The 19,057-nt window shown below is 49.3% G+C and overlaps 1 protein-coding gene across 1 annotated transcript in view; it reads left to right on the forward strand.

The window, feature by feature from the left end:
* CREB3L2 (cAMP responsive element binding protein 3 like 2) overlaps positions 1–13,707 on the forward strand; it is a 115,392-nt gene extending 101,685 nt beyond the window's left edge. The window contains exons 9-12 of the mRNA XM_079786206.1: positions 5,664–5,763; positions 5,953–6,079; positions 6,448–6,664; positions 8,370–13,707. Coding sequence (XP_079642332.1) covers positions 5,664–5,763; positions 5,953–6,079; positions 6,448–6,664; positions 8,370–8,445 — 520 coding nt within the window. The 3' untranslated portion in view covers positions 8,446–13,707. The remainder of the gene's footprint in view (positions 1–5,663; positions 5,764–5,952; positions 6,080–6,447; positions 6,665–8,369) is intronic.
* Positions 13,708–19,057: the final 5,350 nt, after the last annotated feature.

The raw sequence follows: 19,057 nt of genomic DNA on the forward strand, positions 1-19,057 counted from the left end.
TTACCACTGCTTTTTGGCAAGGAACCCTGGGAGCCCAAGAATTCTAAACCTGGCCTTGGAGGGAGGTGGAAGAAGCAGGTGTTGGGGGCACCTGAAGGCAGAGTTTGCCTGGCTTGGGGTAGGTTGGATGAGTCTCATTTCTACTCTTTCCCCAGACCTCATGGGAACCCTGCTTGTCCTGACATATATCTCTGTTGTTATCAGAAATAAGAATTCCTCAATTTTTCCTTGTGACCTTCATACTAGGTATAGTCCTCTCTGTCCAACGCTACTTTTCTTGTTCTTTAAAAGTATGTCTATGAAGAGGGCCTAGTCTGAAGCTCCCAGCACAGCAAGTAATTGGGAACCACAAGTTCATTCTTCTTCCCCTGTCTTGGTTTCTGACTCCAGTGGGAAATTAGGCACTTGAACGTTCAAAGTATAACGTACAATAACGTTATGACTATTCTCTCTCTCTGTAAGTTAAGGAAGCAGAAAAAAAACAAAATTAAACCAAATACAAAGAAAACACATGAGTCTGTTGATACATTTCCCAGTTATTATAAGATTGTGTCTCACACTGTCGCTACTTTTGAATGTTTTGCCCAGTTTCCTTTGATACGCCCCCCAAGATACAGGGTGATGCTTTATTTTGGGCAAGACTGGCATCTTCTTTCAACTGCTCTTTTGCAAGGAACTGTATGAGGACAGCCTCTAGGCTTATTTTTATACCTCATCACAGGACAAAAATCCACATTTTCGGTTTGCGTGTTGGACACTCCGATTTAACAAGTTGTGTGAAATCTCTTGGCCCAGATAAACGTTTGCTAAGAGTACTCCTTTCTCTAAATTAAGACCTTACTCCCAGAAGCCCACGAATTCATTAAGCCATAATTAGCCATGATCACCGATGATACGGAATATAGTGATCCAGGAGAAGTTATATTGAGCTTTGGGACGCACTTTTGGGTCTGCCCTCTGGTTTGTTTTATAGCTTTTTGTTTTAAAATAGATCTTTCATTCATCTGGTGGCTGCGGTTTCTCTATCTAGCCCTTCATGCAAGCAGGGTCCCAGTGTCACCTGTGCTGGTTGTGGCCCTGTCCCGGGGACTTCTGGGAGAGTGCCACCTACCCCAGAGCACGCCAGTTAGGAGGGCCCAGGCGTTCCCGTAAAGAGGCCCGGCTTCGTCTGTCACCATGGAGAGACACTGCAAGCACTCTTCAAAGGGGTGCTGCTTCAGCACACCCAGGGTCCCCCAGAAGGGCTCCTCTCACCACTCTGTCAGCTGATGAAGTCAAGGGAATTAACTTCGACCAGCGGCCTAAACTTGGGACTTTCATAGTTACCAGAGGAAAGGCACAGAGCAGTGGCACTGAGATCTAAGCTCAGGGAGCCTATTTCCCCCTCCCCGCCCCCCCCCCCCCCCCACACACACACACACAGTGACTGTACCAGCTTAGCCATCCTGAAGCCCTCACTTCAGCTCTTCCGGGGGCCACAGAGAGATGGGTCGTCTAGTTTCCGTTTCTATCAACGAAGCCCAGGTTTGAGTCCCAGACGCCGGAGGCAGGGCGTGGAGGCAGGGTGTGGAGCACCGGGGAGACTTACCTGTCTCTTGCATCTTATCTTGGTCTATCCAGACAAGTGCCTCGAAGTGTGTCGTGGGCCCTTGTTGTTTATATTCGTGTCATGGTCACTGGAACTTGGTTAGTACATGTCTCATTGCCACGGGCTGGGCTTTATTGTGGCTCTTCTAAGTGCGGCTTGGTCCCTGTATATAGTAACCTTCCGTTATCTATCGGTGGACTCATCTCTTGGTTGGGCTCTTGCTGATATGATATTAATATCACTGGATTTAAGGAAATCTACTTTGCTAATCAGTATTTTGGAGGCTAATTTTATGAGGTTCTAGACTGGGGTACCAAGTTGTTGGAAGCACACGGGGTGTGGAGTCAGGTTTTGGTTTCCATCTTAGGTCTTCCATTTACTAGTTCTGTGTCTTTGAGACAATTGCTTGGTATTTCCGCCTGTGAAGTTTCCAGAACTCCTTTGCTGTTGGTTTTCTCTCCTTATGATGAAAATGAGTGTTGTATGAATGGATATGAATTTCCTTGACTTTATCAGACCACAGAAGTCTACCGAGATGTTCGGGGTGGGTGAGCTAACCCACTTTCCTTGGGGGGAACCACTCCTGGCTGCTGATGGGTGTGGCCTTCGCAGCCCATCACTTCCACCATCCGTTGGGGTCACCTTCGCCAGTCGCAGTGAGGAGCAGCAGCAAACAGCCGTTATAAGTCACTGTTGCTCTCCACCAAAATTTCAAACTAAAGTATCTCTTTTAACCCTTTGCACTTGCTTGCTTTTTTCTCGATTCCTTTATTCTAATGCTAACCGTGTCGAGTCACACTCGACATCCGAGTGCAAAAGGTTAAACCACGTGTTTGCTCATCTTAAAGAGTTGGATTATAAACTGTTGGAAGCCAGGGACCACTATCCACCCCGTCTCACTGGCAGTGGATTTGAGTGTAATTGAGTCTGGAGAGGACGTGCAGACAGATGCCAAGAAGGGGCAACCCGAACCGTGGGCAGGCGCCTTCTCTGCTTGCCCAGCCAGCCTGAGGCGGTCCTTCTCCCCAACCTGCAGCACGTGGCCCAGGCGTTGTGCCATTGGGGTTCAGGCGTGTCAGGCCTGCGAGCGGTCTGTTTGTAGGGGGGACCGTGGAGCCTCCTGGGAGACTTCCTTCTAGGCCTCACGATCTCAGCCAGATATGGAAAGGGAAGCGTGATTTCGAGGATTGGATAGACTTGGTTTTCTCGGTGGTTCACGTTCTGAAGTCTGGGCAGGAGCAGGGGATGGGCAGGGAGGAGGTGTGGGAAGGTTGTGGGTGAATAGGGACAATTGGTAAAAACGGAAATGGTGGTCTCACTTTACAAACACCTTAAGACTTTAGAGCAAAGTAAATGGCTTCGGCACCACCGGGAAAGCTGCCGTCTTGCAGAAGCCTGGATGGAGAAACGTCCCTCACTGTGCGCAGAGCACAGCTGAATTTGGGCGCCTCGGCTGCCAGCAGGAGCACCTGAGGAGCGGAGGTGCCCAGCAAAGGTGGCAGCCGTCACTCACAGATGTGGCTCGTCAGCAGGCAGCCCAGGAAACAGGGAGGCCCCTTGCCATAGTTTAGCTGGCAGCAACCGCCTTATTACCTGGTGCCACGGGAGGTGCTGGAATACAAGAAAAAAAAAGAGGGTTTGTGCACGTGGGCCATCCGGGTCTTTTCTGTGTGCTCACCTGTCTGTCTGCCCCAGGACTTCCAGAAAACATCAGAGAGAACCCAGCGGCGCTTTGGGGCTGGCACAGATGGTGGTTACTAACATGCGTGCTCCTGCCGGCCCCAGCTCAGCTCTGCAAAGGAGAGCTCGCCAGGAAGTGGGTGTGCAGTCGGTCACTCAGCTCTCAGTTTAGGAAAGGCAGCCGCGCAGGGGAAAGGGGGGGCGCTCTTGGGTGGTGCTGGGAGAAGAGAGAAAAAGGGCGGTGAGGAAAAATACTTGCTGCGTCCTGTGATCATTTAGTTGCAAATGTTTTCTTTCTTCCAGCCTTACGAGGTATAGTTAACACATGAAATTGTAAGATATTTAAAGAGCACAGCGTGATGATTTGAAATACATAAACACTGTGAAAGGAATTCCCACACTGAGTTAATACATCTAATACCTCACATATTTACCTTTTTATTTTTAATTTTTTTTTTTGGTCAGAACATTAAAGTTTTCCTCTCGTAGCAAATTTCAATTACACAGTACGGTGTTATCACTATAGTCACCATGCTGGACATTAGATCCTTAGACCTTATTAATCTTACAGCTGGTAGTTTGTACCCTTTTACCAACCTCTCCCTGTTCTCTCCACCTCCTAGCCCCAGACAACCACTTTTCACTTTCCTACTCTGTTTTTCTGAGTTTGACTTTTTTAAAAATGTTATTTTACATATTCCTGGTATTTGTCTTTCTCCGCCTGGCTTATTTCACTTAGCACAGTGCCCTCCAAGGTCACTTATGTTGTCACAAACAACAGGATATCTTTAAGTAGAATTTAAGGCAATCATGCTACCAGTATTTCTCAGCTGTGAGTAACGTACAGAACACTTTCAAAGACTGAATCAGGTCTCAACTACGTGTGATTTTATTTCTAGATAACCACAAAGCAACACATTTACAACTAAGTCCTTAAAATTTCCACATAAAAGAATTTCAATGAATGATATTAATTAATGGGATGAATGACTTTGTTTTGCTTGAGTCAAAATCATGGCACAGGGTAAAAGTACAGTGTCGTTGGGACCATACACAGATATTTGGGTTCAGCAAGACTCCCCTGCATGTGCTCAGGGTGGCTCCCATCTGCCGCCACTCTTAGCCATTTAACTGCGGAAAGCAGTATTGCCCTATAGCCAGCTCGTTCTTACCTGGTTTACACCCAGGAGACACCTTTCAGTGGCACTTGCCGGGAGATGCTGCAACCCCTGGGCCCCCGGCCTGCCCTTCAGGCCCCTGAAAGTTATTCAGGAGATAGACGGCACCAAGGGGCAGCTTACCTGTGAAGGCTTAGTGTTTCCCAGTGAACTCGTCCGGCTTTCTCAAGTCACATCACAGCGTGAAACTCTTTGAGACTCAAGGAAAAGCATCTGCTTGTAAAATCTTTCCACTTTGCCTTGCGCATTGGGCTTGGGGAAGAGGGGAAGAGCTCCTGTAAAATTCATCTCTGAGGCTCTGATTCAGGAGGGTGTGTTGTGAACTCCTTGCCTGCGGCGTGCCGTGTTCGGGGTTTGCCAGGAATTTCACCACCTGCTCTCTCTGTGATCCGAAGGTCCTCAGAGCAGAACAGACGATTCTCATCCCAAGCCCTCCCCTCTAGTAAGATTATGCACGGTCCGGTTTTGGGGGTAGGACACTCCTTTTGCTCCTGCTCCCTGTCTCTTCCGAGAGAAAGATCAGAGCCCGTGTTGGAGGCTGGTTCCGAGAGCCTGGCTCTGAGCCGTGGGCCGGGGAGCAGGCTGCTTGACTCTCATGCTCTGGCTTCCCCTTTGGCTGTGGCGGTGCCCCGAGCCTCCCGAGGCCTCGGGCTGCAGGTGCGCGCTGTGTGCTGGTTTGCCCCCGTTCTCTCTTTCTTCAAGTCTCCGCCGAGGGCGGCTCTGTGAGAGCAGCGTCCTCTCCAGTCAGGGCCGCCGCCTCTGCTCACTCCTCCCATGTTCTCTGCTGGGCATTTCCCTCCTCTCTTTGCTTTTCTCCTTTCTCACACCTCTTCGGTGTTTCTCTTCTTTGGGCAGATGAATTCCCTGTGTCACCATCACCAGCCGGTCAGGATGGTCTTTCTGCTTTTCCCCCAATGGCTGACCCACAGTCCTGAGGCATCAGGGATGATTGGGGGGGGCGGGGGGGGGGGGCGTTCACCTCTTAGAACAGCCCAAAACTGGGCAGCTGTGGAAGCGACTGATTTGAGCCCCAGGAGGCTCTGTAGCAGCGGCCCTGGAAGGCACTGGTGTCCCCTGTTCTTCCATGGGGGGCTGTCCCTGCGCTCTTTCTTCCAATTCGGACACGAAGCCACGGCGCCTGCCCTGGAGCTGGGGGCAGACCCCCACGGCCTGTGTCATCTCTGAGGCCCCTCGTGGTTCTGTTCCTTTACCCGCAGGGCTCTCCTCCAGCAACTGCAGAAGCTGCAGACTCTGGTGATGGGCAAGGTTTCTCGCACTTGCAAGTTGGCCGGCACGCAGACGGGCACCTGCCTCATGGTGAGTTTCCCGAAGGGACACGCCATAACCGCCCGCCCACTCCCCGTCTGCCACGTCCAGGGGCCGTGGGGCCGGACGGACCGCGCAGCGCGGGCCTGGTCCGGCTGCTGGGCCTCCCCGTGCTGCGGGCGGAAAGGCGTGCTCGGTGGACCTTGGAGTTGACACCCCCGTGTTCTCCCTCGCCGGCAGGTGGTTGTGCTGTGCTTTGCCGTGGCGTTCGGCAGCTTCTTTCAGGGCTATGGGCCCTATCCTTCTGCCACCAAGATGGCCCTGCCCAGCCAGCATTCCATGCCGGAGCCGTACACCGCCTCCGTGGGTAAGGCCGCACTCAGCACGCGGGGAGGGTCTCCGTTTCATTCCTCTGGAGCTTTCTGGAAGCTCACCTTTCTGAAGGGGGTCTTATCTGAACCTCTGATTTTAAAAACGTGATGGAAGTGTAGCTTCTCCCCTGAAGGGCGGGAAGGGGCGGGGGGCGGGGGTCATGCCCCCTTGCTGGGTTTCCCCTTGTGCCCCTCCCCCATTGGGCTGAGGCACCGCTGGGAATTCTGTACAAGTCAGCGGAGCACACATTACAACCACGGCTCCGACTATGTTCCCTGGCAAATTGTCAGCTGCCCAGCCCAGGGGGCTGTGCTGTGCCCTCGTGGTGTCTCCCTAACACCCGGTACTTTGCTTTGCCCTCAGTGAGATCCAGGAACCTGCTCATCTACGAGGAGCATTCTCCCCTGGAGGAGCCGTCCAGCCCGGCCTCGGCCGGGGAGCTTGGCCGCTGGGACAGAGGCTCCTCCCTGCTCAGGGCGTCGGGGCTGGAGTCCAGGCCGGACGTGGATCTTCCCCATTTCATTATCTCGAACGAGAGCAGCCTGGAGAAGTCAGTGCTGTGGGAGCTCCAGCAGCACCTGTGAGTCCGGGACACAGACGGCTCTCCTCCGCTGCACTGGTCAGGGTCAGGGGTCAGCAGCCTCGACTGCGGGCGGAGACTCTCTCATAGGCCTAGTCAGTCCATCTGCTCTTTCAGGACCGATTTCTGGAGGGTGTACTGTTTGCCAGTAGCTGCCCTTGGTGGAGATGGGAAAAGACCCCCCTGTCTGCTATGTCACTGGGGAGCTGGCAGCGCTGGCTCCACGATGTGGGGGAAGGGCTTGCCCCCCTTCCTCACTCTCTCCTCGTCCCCCCAAAGCCGCGTGAGTAAACACACAGTCAGTCCCAGAAGGACGTTTGCCATGCAAATGCAGCCCAAGACACCTTCTCTAGCTTCCTTCCAGCTAACATATATGTTATGCTATCTGTCATTATCTAAGTAAACATGCATGAGTTGTAATTACATATTTCTATTGAGGGCACCATTGAAGAGACACTGTGCATGTTCGTGCTTCCGTATTGAAAGTAGCACATTTGGCTCCAGTTCTCCATGAGTTGTTGCCCTTAGTCACGGAGAAACGTCCCTTTGTAAACGTAAAGGCTCACAGGGGTGCCAGGTGTTGTTGTGTGAGGGGCGGTGCCTGGGATGGCAGACGGCACAGGAGGGGTCTGCATGCGCACTCCGGGTTGCGTGGTGTGGTTGGGGAAGGAGCTGAATGGCCTCTGCCCCGCGCCTCCCAGAAATGACGCTATTCCAATGGGTGCGGAGAGATTCCGTTTCTAATTCTTCAGCTTTCTCCCCCTAACGCTGCGGGAAGGTTCCTGATGACATATACCTTTACAGATTTACATCACACCTGCATATTTAACGTGTCCTGGCACTTAACCCTTTAAGCACTAAGCAAATATGATACATAAATCTCATTAATTACTTTAAGAGGTTATTATTATTCCACTATCGAGAAATTGTAGGGCTGTGGAGACTCAACTGCTTGAGTATTTGGTTCCTGACACAAGTCGCCTCCCCTCTTAGCTCAGCTATCCAGGCCCGATTGAAATATGCTTGTTTGGGATGTCACCTGGGCATAGGCCTGCCTATTCCTCCTTCGAGTGCCTAGGACTCTCCGGGCTGTTACACAATCCTATATAATAAAGAGCTAATATGCTAATTAGACTGGGTGGCAGAACGACCTTCTGGAATGACCAGTGTGGGGGGAAGGGGCGGGGCCACGGGGCAGCAAGGCAGCCTGGGCTGCGAGGGCCGAGCCCCTTGCATGAATTTCGTGCATCGGGCCTCTAGTTTAATAATAATGTAGTTATTTTCTGTTGTATATTTATTGTTATTTCCAGTTACTTATTTAGGGGCTTTAGGGGGTCTTTATTGGGATTATATGCTATGCTAGAACAGGGATCAGCTTTATCCTTCTGTTTTGTCCTCAGTCAATACAGTACTTTAAAGGGCCCTCAATAAATGCAGCACTTTAAAGCAATGTACAACAGATCAGTCTGAAACTGCCATCTTTAGTCTCTGGGCGGGGGGTATCTCCCCTTGGGAGGGGATGGGTGAAGGTGGTGACGAGGACAGTGGCCAGGCTGGTAGTGGGAGACTTTGGGAACGGAGAGTTGCTGCTGGGTGGGAAGGAACAGGGGCACGCTTGGGCCAGCCTGCAAAGTTGTAGTCAGGGACTGATCCTGTCTCCAACCCAGCGTGGCTGAGACTGCTTTTCCTCTCGATGCCTTCACAGGGTCAGCGCCAAACTGGAGGGGAATGAAACACTAAAAGTGGTCGAACTCGACAGGAGAGTGAACGCCACCTTCTGAGAGGCGTCTCCACCACCCTCCCTCTCTTGGCTCTGCTTTTACTTCCCAAACCACCTTTGTTTTAAGCTTTTCCTTATTCCCACCCAACACGGATGAAGACATGGACGAGCAGTCGTGGCTTTGGCTGGGAGGACAGCCTGCGATTTCCACCTGCGGTGAGAGCCCTCCCCCTGCAGCCCCGAGGCCCTCCCTGCAAGGGGAGCCGGCATCTCTCCCTCCCCTTCGCTCCCTGCCTTAGGAAGTTACGGTGGGGTCAGGCGTGGGAAGGTGGGCTTGTACCTACCGGGAGTGCTGAAAATCGACAGCCTGCTTCTCACCTGGGGGTGTGACCACCTCTTGGAAGAAGACGACTCTTCTTCATTGGAGACCCCACGCTCTGGCCACAAAGAGCTCAGGATGCCTGTTGGGATCTGGCGAAGCAGTGACTGATGTCCCGCCTCCCTCAGCCTGGTCTCCCGTGTGTCCGCCCCGTCAGCCCTGGAAGTGCCAGTGTGTCCAGTGAGCGCCCCACCACTCTGCTCTGTCCAAGCCCTCCAGCCCTCGCCTGTGGTCCTCGCTCTGGGCCAGGGCCCCTCACATTCTCAGGCCGCAAGTGCAATGCCTGAAGGAATCAGGCTTCTCTACTCCAGGCGAACCTGCCCGTCTTGTTGCTTGTAGGACTTCCCCATGACCTGTGTCCCCTCACCCATAGATCCGCCTCCTGGCTTCTCCTCCCCGTTTGTAAATAGTATTTATTAGCTTGCGAGGCTTCCCGCTAGCAACCGTTGAAGAGATCCTCCCGCCAAGCCTGCACAGTCTTGGGTTGGACTTGGGCGCGAGGAGGGCAGCCTCGGCTCTGGGGTTCCCAGTCCTCCAGGCCCTGTTTCATTTCCTTTCCTCCTCCTTGTCCCTGGAGGCCTATCACTGTGGGTGGGAAATCCCTGTAAGCATGTTCTCCCTAAGAATGGACTCCGAGGAAAGATGGCTCGAGCTTGTGATCTGTGGCCAGGCGCTTTGTTGTCCTGTGCCCAGAGCGGAGCAGGGCGGGCCTGTCCGGACAACAGGCGTGTCGGACAACCTTGCTAGCATGTCTCTCCACACCTGCTCCTGGTCCCTCCCCCCCACCTCCCCCTACCCCCACTTTTACCCCCCTCTTCTGCCTCAACACAGGGGTTGGGCCTGAGGTCTGCTCCTGGGTCGGAGCAGGTGACATTGTTATCTACAGTCTTACCTTTTATAGTCAGGTTTGGCTACTTCGCAGCTCACCCAAAGAGACGTAACCCCCACAACCTACTTTTATTTTATTTTTTAATGATTAAAGTAACTTTTGTAGTTTTTAAAAAAATCTCTCCTCTTTCATACAGATAAGACAAGAAGTTGCCTTTTTATTGTATAATGTAGAAAGTTTGCCTTAAGTGTTTTTCCCTACTTGTAAAAGAATTAGCTTACATTTTGTATTTTGTTTTTAGTAGAAGCTGAGGGGCCTTTAGCTTTAACTCCTTTCTCTCTCTCTCTCTCTCTCTCTCTCTCTCTCTCTCTCTCTCTCTCTCTCTCTCTCTCTCTCTCTCTCTGTTTTCCACATTGTCATTGGAACCTGTACTTAAAAGGGATCAAGCCCACAGCTGGGCCTTTTCCCTATCCCGTACAGGATTTGGTGTCATTAGCATTGGCCATCATATCTCATAAGCAGATCTGTTTGTCCAGGTACATCTGGGGCTCAGTGCCAGGGACTCCTGAGTGTCCCTGCTGTGATGGAGAGTGTTCCAGACTGGGGGATGGCCAAGTTCATCTTCTCCGCAGTGTGTGAACGCGGGGTCACGACTGCAGTGGTCCTGATGGCCTTGCCGGCCCTCAGCACCGTTCTCGCTGCCCCTTACACTGGCCAGGGAGGGCTGGGACCCTCTGGGCTGTGCCTCCGGCTCCAGCTTCTCTCTACTCCCTTCTCTCCTTCTCTTCTGCTCTGGATCCTCCGGGCCTGGCTGGTGTCTGGTAACTGTGGCCCACCACCTACCCATCCCTCTCTGTAAAATGTCATGTAATGATCAGTCATAGGCAGCCTGGCCGAGGGGGGGGGGGCGGGGGAGGGAAAAGGATTAACTCAAATAGTATTTGGATGATGCAAAAGGAAAGGTTCATAGTTGCGGGCAGAAGTGTGAGAGTGGCTCAGCCCACCCACCTCTCGCACCAGCACCAGATGGGGTTTTAAGGCTCCTAAAGTAGCAGCGTGGGGCACCTGCTTGTGTGAGGGAGGAGGGCGAGGGGAAGGGGCGGCACACGGGAGCCTGCCCTGAGAGCCTCGAGGATTGCATTCTCTCCCTTGCCCACCCCTGCTTGACATCACTCTCGCCAGTGCACAGGTCATGCGTCATAGAGATGTAACCTGAAACCTATGCGATCTGATTAACCAATGTCACCCCAATAAATTTAATAAAAATAAATGAAAACAAATGGCTACACACTCTCCCCAAACCTCTGTCCAGCAGGGTATTCTCTCTGAGAAACCGTTCTTCTGATGAGAATCTGTATCTATAGACAGGGGACATCAGCTGAGAGCTCAAATGGCCATTTTAAGGGGTTCCAAGAGCTAATATTGCTGTTGTGTTGAGAAAAACCTCTGCCGTCCACTCCCTGCTTTGGGGAGTAAAGGAAATGAAACACGCTTTTCGGAGGATGTAATGGGGTCAGGAGACAAGAGGAGTTGGATAATAGTGGATGGGTCCCAAATAATTCATGGCTGTGTGCACGTTTCTGTCCCGGGTTAAGCCCAGTTGTTTCCCCCACAGAGTGGTCCGCAGACTGGTCAGTCCCTGGTGAGCCCTGGCGATTTCAAATAGTGGTGAGCGTTGGCTTCCAAATTTCAGTTTTGGAAAACAGGACACTGTTAGTGCAACCATAAACCACAGAGAGCAAATACCTCACTTGTATAGATGTTAATTCTATTTCTCATCATGCAAGCAGCTTTTCCTCTTCCCTTTCTTTGATTACCCCCATTGAAGGAGATTGTTACAAACAATCAGAGAACAAGTACCTGTTTCCTGGATGAGACCCCAGTGACCCACACTCCCCAGCGTGATTCTCGACTTTGCACTCAGAAACGGATACCGGAAATGAGAGGCCTGGGTGCGGGTTTTGGGAAGGAATCGCTGCAGAGTGCTGAGACCTGGGGCCTCATGCACATGAAATGTTCTAGGAACGTCTCAGCTGAACTGTGTTGCTCCTTCAGGGCAGCAGGCGGGGTGAGGTTCGGCCCCAGTGCAGGCACAATGAGATGACCTGTTGGTTTATACCAGTGGCTTTGATTTGGAGACCTGATTGGTGGATTGTCAAAGCAGCTTTTAGCTCAAGTTACTTACCAGCCAATTATAAATACCATGTTTTTTAATTCCTAAATCTCTCAGTGTAGCCTGGATGCCAAAAGAGGGCTGTGACTCTCATGTGCCCATGGAATAGGAGTATTGATTGGTTCGTCTCTATTCAGGCAGCGAGTCGGAATCCAGAATTTTTGTCCCAAGTGTTTTATGAAGAACTGCCAGCACTACATGGCTCCTTCCTCTCATGTCCTCAGACCGAGCAAAACCACAAAGACTGGACCCGCCTCTCAGGGCCCGCTCCTCTGAACACACCTGTCCCGTGAGCGTGCGTTTGAGCACGCTGCACAAAGAGACATCCTGAGAGGAGGTGGACCATCCACGCTGGCCTTGCCGACATGGGGAGGCTGGAGATGGGGAGGAGGCTTGCAGCCTCCCTGGCGGCCAGAAGGCACTCACTTGGTTCTGTTGAGCCCAGTCTTTGAGAACCTCTATTAGACATCAGCATGCCTGCTTGCAGAGCCTGCAGACGGTGTGACCGTTAGCAGGTGGTGCTCCAGTGATAGTCATTTTATTTGAGTGCTTTTTAGTGGAGACAATTAGGAAAAATATGATAGGATACCCCCAACCCCCGAGGGCAGTATAGGAGAGAGCAGGGGGCTGTGAAATGGGGGCAGTGAAGGAGCCAGAGACAGATTTTAGATTTTTCTTTCATTCATTCATTCATTCATTCATCATTCCTCCCTTCCTGAAGAACAGAGCTGCATGAGGCCCTGGGGAGTGAGGGAGGCTAGGAAAGATCATTAATCAGCTATTCAAACACACAAGTGCTAGGCTTCTTATTCTCTCTCTCTCTCTCTCTCTCTCACACACACACACACACACACACACACACACACACACACATTCCTTCCTTGTCTTAAGACACTCGTTTGTGCCTTACATGTGCCTTATAGATGAGCCCAGGATTACTGAGGACTCTCATCCTTGGGAGATTTTATATATAGCTTTGTAGTACTAGATTGAAGTGTGGGTGGGAGAAATAACTTTTTCTAAAGGCTCAAAAAGGGTTTCCTAAAAGTGAGCAATAACCAGATTTGTACATCAGCAGAAAAGAGGCAGAGTTATGTCCATTAGAAAATTCCATTTTGTAGAGGTGCAATTATATCCAAAAATGGCCAGCCGGGATTAAAGGTATTATAAATCCATATAGCAGAACATTTTTCTCGATGCGAAGGAACCTGGCCCATTTGGGGATTAATGCGCGATGCCTCCACGGCCAAAGGGTCAGCACTTAGCGCAGGCAAAATCCACGGGTTGTTTCCTTTGGTCATTTTGGGCGGCCTGAACTTCAGAAATGCTTTCTTTTCTCTTGGATTCGAGAAGGAAGGGAAGAAATATTTCTTGAGCACTTAACAAGTGCTGGGTGCTGTGCTAAATAAGCTTTAAGTCTTTTCATTTTATAGACGGAGTAAACAAGGGTAACTGGTTACTCTGAGCTGGATAAACAGCTAAGGGGTATTGGAAGTGCATCAGTTTGAGCAGATTCCGTGGTGTGAACACTGTAAACATGGACCTTCAACCTACACTGCTTAGAAAATATCTCTTTCGGATAAAACGCTTTGTGAATCTGTGGAAAACACCAGCACTCTGACAAATTGTGAGTGACCCTTTTTAAACGACGCTGAGCAGACCCTGAACTGTATAGCTTTCATGACTGTGCTGACAGCTGGGCTTCTCTCGTTTGTAACAGTTTATAAGACCAGCGGTGTTAAAGTCTAAAGACATTGCAAGTCTATTATCTGTTGTATCGTGCTGTTCTTTTCAATGACTTTTTATTCTTTATCATAGCGAAGTAAATACCAAAAAATATAAATGCTTTGTAACTTGTACTTAGTTTGGGGGGAAAAAAACGAAATTGTTATGCTTTTTGTATTTCCATTTCTTGCAAATAAAAATATTTTTTTTTCTTACATAGTAAATTGTTGTCCAGTCTCTAAAACCCCGGTAATCTGGTTTTAAGAGCAGTGGTTTGGGTGAGCGTGGATTTGCATGTGTGTGCCCACCCATTCTTTTCTGCTGATCTAGTTGAGCTGAAAGAAGCCTCGAGCAGCATTCTGAATGGGGTCTAGTGCTGAATCCAAGGCTCGGTTGGAGGCATATGGAGAAACGCAATTGTTTTCTCAGCCAGTCACAGGAAGAAAAACAGGATTCTCTAGAGATGTCTAGCCTGTGTGCTATTTCCGTTGTCTCCTCTTACCTATTCCCTAACCAGATTTCAGAAGTCTGTGCATCGGAATATGCTTTCCCGGTTCAGATACTTGAGAACGAGGGCGTGGACTTGAGCCAGAAGAGAAGGGCCCTTCATCATACGAACTTGAAGAGGATCCCTGCCACAGATTCATGCTCCAGAAATTCTGATGAAATGGTGGGTAAAGGTCAGAGTACTCAAGCAAAAGCATCTTATCCCGCTGCAATCTGTGCATTTACTAGTGGGTTTAATCTTCTCCACTCAGAGGGAGTGGGGCTCCATCTAGCCTCAGGAAGGGTACCCAGGATGTCAGAGACCAAAGCCATGGACCGCGTTTACCTGGAAACCAGAAAAACCAACAACATTTTTTTGTTTCTGAGCAGCATGCCTAACCCTGCTTTGGGTTCCCGGTGCATTAGTTTCCCCGCTGCCTTTCCCCTCTGAGCACCTTGACCTTCTCTTCTTCTGTTCCTACACAGGGGCCTTTTCCTGCGGAGGCGTTAGTAAGACGTCCATCTCATTCTTTCCTACATTGGGAACCCATTATGGAAGCCTTCCCTTGTCATGCTGATATCTATCCAGTGATGTGCGGAGGGGGCAAATACTGCCAAATACTCTGTATTAGTCATGCCTTTATATTTCCTGTATTTCTGCTGCTTTGGCATCTGGGGCCTTGATGATCCAGGAAGGACTGTCCCTCTAGCCAGTTCCTAGAGAGAACAAAGGACTTGCCTAGAAGCACACCTTTCATCTGCAAACCAACCGATCCAGGGCCCCTACCCAGCCCCCTCCTCTAAGCTCTTACAGGGGCCACTATCACTCTGTCCTAATCACCCAGGCTCAGGTACCAGACAACCAGAGGCAATCCCTATGCCCCAGAACCTACTGCAATAATCCCAAGCAGCCAATCCTAAACCTGCTTACCTCACCTCTCCTTCCCACCTCTGGAAACCACAATAAAGGCTCTTGCCTACTTTTTCCTCTCCTCGCTCTGCTTCCTGACAGACCCTGGTGCTTTTCTTGGTGGCCCTACCTGGTGTAGCCTGCTCCCTCCTCTTGCAAACTGTGAGTAACAAACTATTTTTTCAAAGGCAATTGCCTCTTGATCTGTTGGCTTCACCATATCTGAATAATAATAAAACCTACATTTTAAAACACATGCCAAATCAGAGGCTGATCCAAGACTCCTGGGTATTTGGGGTTTCATGGGTGGGCCCACTAGGATTTAGGGGAACATGATGCAGATTTATTGTCTCTTTACACACTGGCTGCCACTTTTGTTTCAGAGAAGAAATTGTGAACTATAGAGGGCGAGGGGGCTTGTTCACGGGGAAAAAGGTAAATCTGAAGGGAGGTGTCTAAGGCATAGTCCTGTGCTCAGGTTCCAGGGTAAATCAGACCTCGGGCCTCTGAAAATAAGAGCAATAGCAAGGAAACACTGGGATACAGTGAGGATGAGAACCCAGCCAGAGTCAGAGTTACGGGTTCTTGAGTTATACCAGGAACTTGCTAGCTTTGAGGGAAAGGAGACACTTATTGCCTATTACGTAACATGTGATTTTCATGTATGATCTTGTTTATTTCCTCCATGATCTTTGTGGAGGGTATATAGTTACCCCCTTTCACAATTGAGGAAACTGGAGTTTAGACAGAGCAAGAAGCTTACTATGGTCACACACAGCAAATTACAGATGAGAGAGTTGGACCCTGGTCCTCACTCCAGGTCTATGGTCTTTGAACTACACTATGCTTTTTTTTAGGGCGTGAGCATCTTTACTTGTAAAAATACAGGGTTAGTCCAGATCAGTTTCCAAACCCTTAGCTCAGGCACAAGGTTTCTGATTTGGTCCCAAGGTATTTCAAAGAGTTAAAAATAATTGGATAACCTTCCAACATTTCAAAGATTTCTCAGAAAACTCCAGGTTTCCATCTCCTCTTGAGACACTGGAAGACCCAGCAAGTTCAGGAGCTGAGTAATGGTAGCCCCTTAGATGGTGTAGGTCATCTTTGGGTGGCCATATATTCCCATTTATGTCACTTACCTGGTCTTTCTGTCATCAGAATTGATGGCTTCTATGTTAGATGGTGGCTGACTTTCTGAGATTCACAAGAAATGGAGTCAGTGAAAAATACTGTATTAGTTATGGGCTAGGACGTGGGGAGGGTGGTGAGTTTCACCCCCCCCCCCAGGGACAAGAAATGAGAGGCCTGAGTAGGGAGGTCTGGGCTGTGATCAGTGGAGAAGTCTGCATACTCCCTTCTTTGCACTACACACACACACACACACACACACACACACACACACACACACTGCAGTCTTGGTTCTGTTCTTCTTAGTTCCAGAGATAAACCTTCAGTGATCTCAAAAATTAGGTTTAAAAATCTTCTTAATGATCCCATTTGTATAAGACCGTGTACTTTACATAAAGCTCTTTCACATATCACATAACGCACTTGCTGATTATTCATGAGGAAGGTGTGGCAACTGTTGCTGTCCCTGTTGCCCTGCTGAGGGAATGTGGGCAGTAGAGGCGTGAGCAGCTCCGCACGAGTTACACGGTGAGTGAGTGCAGAAAAGAAACTTGAAAGAGATGTCCTTCCTAGTACCATTTCCATTAGCTGTGCCTCATCTGGGTAGGTGACAGCCATGGTCCCTCCAATGGGATTGCTTTGCGAGATGCCACTGCCGTCCTCTTCCTCCTAGAATGATCGGGATTGAGTTTTACCCAGAATTTAGGACACTCTGAAAGGCCCCTATCTATTCTGAGAGGGAAAAAGGAGGATGGCTCATCTCAGTCATTTCCTGCAAAATAATCCAAGGCGCCACTGAAGAGGCTAATTACACTTGATCCCTTATGATTTGATGAGCCCGGGCAGGTTGCACAAGTTGATATTGACTTCCAATGGGCACAGCTGTTGCTAGATCTTTTGGCAATTTTCAAAGAAGAGTTCTGGCCCCAGGAGGAGCCCATGTGTTCTCTTCTCCCCTCTCTGCTGCTGTTTTTAGACGGAGGAGCAAAAATAGCCATTGAGGAATACCATGGAAGCTGCCAGAGAGGCTGTTGTGCTGTTCTCCAAGAAGTCTGTTTCAAAATGTTTAATGTTTCTTAAGTGAAGGGTATTTGGGAATCGGGGCTGCCAGGGTGTTCATCACTACTGTCCTCCCCAGTATTACTGCAAAACAGATGGCAAGTTCAGTTTGCTGATGGGTGCCTGAGAGAGTCCGTGTGCCTGGGCTGGTTCAAAGAAAAATATCCCCCAATAGAAAAAATGTAAACATAAAACCATCTACATATTTAGACACCACCAGACAGAAATGGTGCCCCAATCCCCCACATGTTTTCTTTCTTGGCTTAGTTATCATTTAAATGCTTTCGGTGGCTGGTGCAGCTTTTTATCATGGTTTGAGGTCAATGAATGCAGAAAAGAAAATGCAGTTGAAATAGTATTTGCAATCCTACACACATAATTCTATGCAATCCTTGACGGGGGATATGAGTTGAACTAGGAGGGGTGCTAGAGGGATAGCTTTCTGTGTAGAGTTAGATAGAATGACAGATTAGGGATTGTGTTAGGGTTCCCAAAGGATAATATATGAGTATCTGGGCCATTCTGTTTCTCATGAGGAGGATATTTCAGTGTCCTGAATGGGGCATGTCACTGTGGGCAGGTGTTTTGGAATCAGGGTGGGGATTGGTGCCAGGGAGAGTCTAATCACCCAGTGTGTAGTTTACTTAACCTTCCAGTATCCACCCCATGCCGCACCTCTGCTTTCTTCTTTCTCTGGTGGCTTAGCTGTGTCCTGTTCATATTATCTCAATCAAAGAACCTCTGAGAATTTTCTAGGCGATTCATCACTTCTTACCCCACCGTGGCCCAGGGGCTAGCAGTGAGTGAGTCTCTCTCCCTGCCCAAACTCCATCACCCTTGCCATCGCTCAGCCTGCAGTGGTCTCTGATGCTGTTTTCATTGCCCTGGAGGTGCCCGAGGTTTTGCACAAACAAAGGTAAAGTTAGTTCTGCGTATCTAGAAGAGGAGATGTTATTAACAATTAAGAGCTAGAACTTTTGACCTGAATTTAAAACCAATTTTCAAGTTGGGATTAAAACATATATTAGAAGCAGAACATGTCCTGGGTTAAAATGGGGAGAAGGTCATGTGGCAAAGAGGCGATCTCCTGTCAGAACTGCATGGCACGTGACCCGTCCATTGCAGCTTCACTCCCTCTGCCTTACCTGGATACCTGATTGTGGCAGCTATGCAAGCAGAAGGCCCCAAACCTTACCTTTCCAGTAATAGATTGAGGAAGCTGTGGTTTGGCAGATAAGTCTACAGGTTTCCATTGACACACTGGGATGTGATTGTTGTGGAGTGACTGCCAAGTCAGAACCTGCCTGTAGTCACAGAAAGCAGGAGTGCATTCTCCTCGGAGCTAACTGCTTCACATATGGAGCACTCCCTTCAGTTCTGGGTGCCACCTTTAAAATACGTATTTTCATAAACCTTCTTAGGGATTGGCAAACTTTTATCAAAATGTGGTACCGCCCTGGCCAGTGTGGCTCAGCGGGTTGAGTGTCATCCCATGCACCAAGAGGTCGCTGGTTCAATTTCAGGTCAAGGCATATGCCCGGGATCCAGGTTTGATCCCCAGGAGAGGGCATGCAGGAGGCAGTCAATCGATGGATCTCTCTCATTGATGTTTCTCTCTCCCTCTCCCTTCCACTCTCTAAAATCAGTAAAAAATATTTTTTTAAATGGTGGTATCAATTTACACCTCTACTAAAAATATATGTGTTCCTGTTTCCCAATACTCAGATCTATGCTTGATGTTATCTGAGTTTAATTTTTTGCCAGCCTGATGGGTATAAAATGACATCTTGTCATTGTTATTGTTTGAGGTAAACACATTCTTTTTATTCCTTGGAAATGTTATTTTTGTTCTTTTCATGCATATTTGACAAACATTTGAATTTAGTCAGTATATTTACTCTCTTTCTGAACAACTTAAGGACTTTAGAATGCCTAAATTCTAAGCAGCTCTCATTTTTCATGCAATTTCTGTACAATATTATAG

Source organism: Cnephaeus nilssonii (assembly GCF_951640355.1).
Source record: "Cnephaeus nilssonii genome assembly, chromosome: 12".
Taxonomy (NCBI): domain Eukaryota; kingdom Metazoa; phylum Chordata; class Mammalia; order Chiroptera; family Vespertilionidae; genus Cnephaeus; species Cnephaeus nilssonii.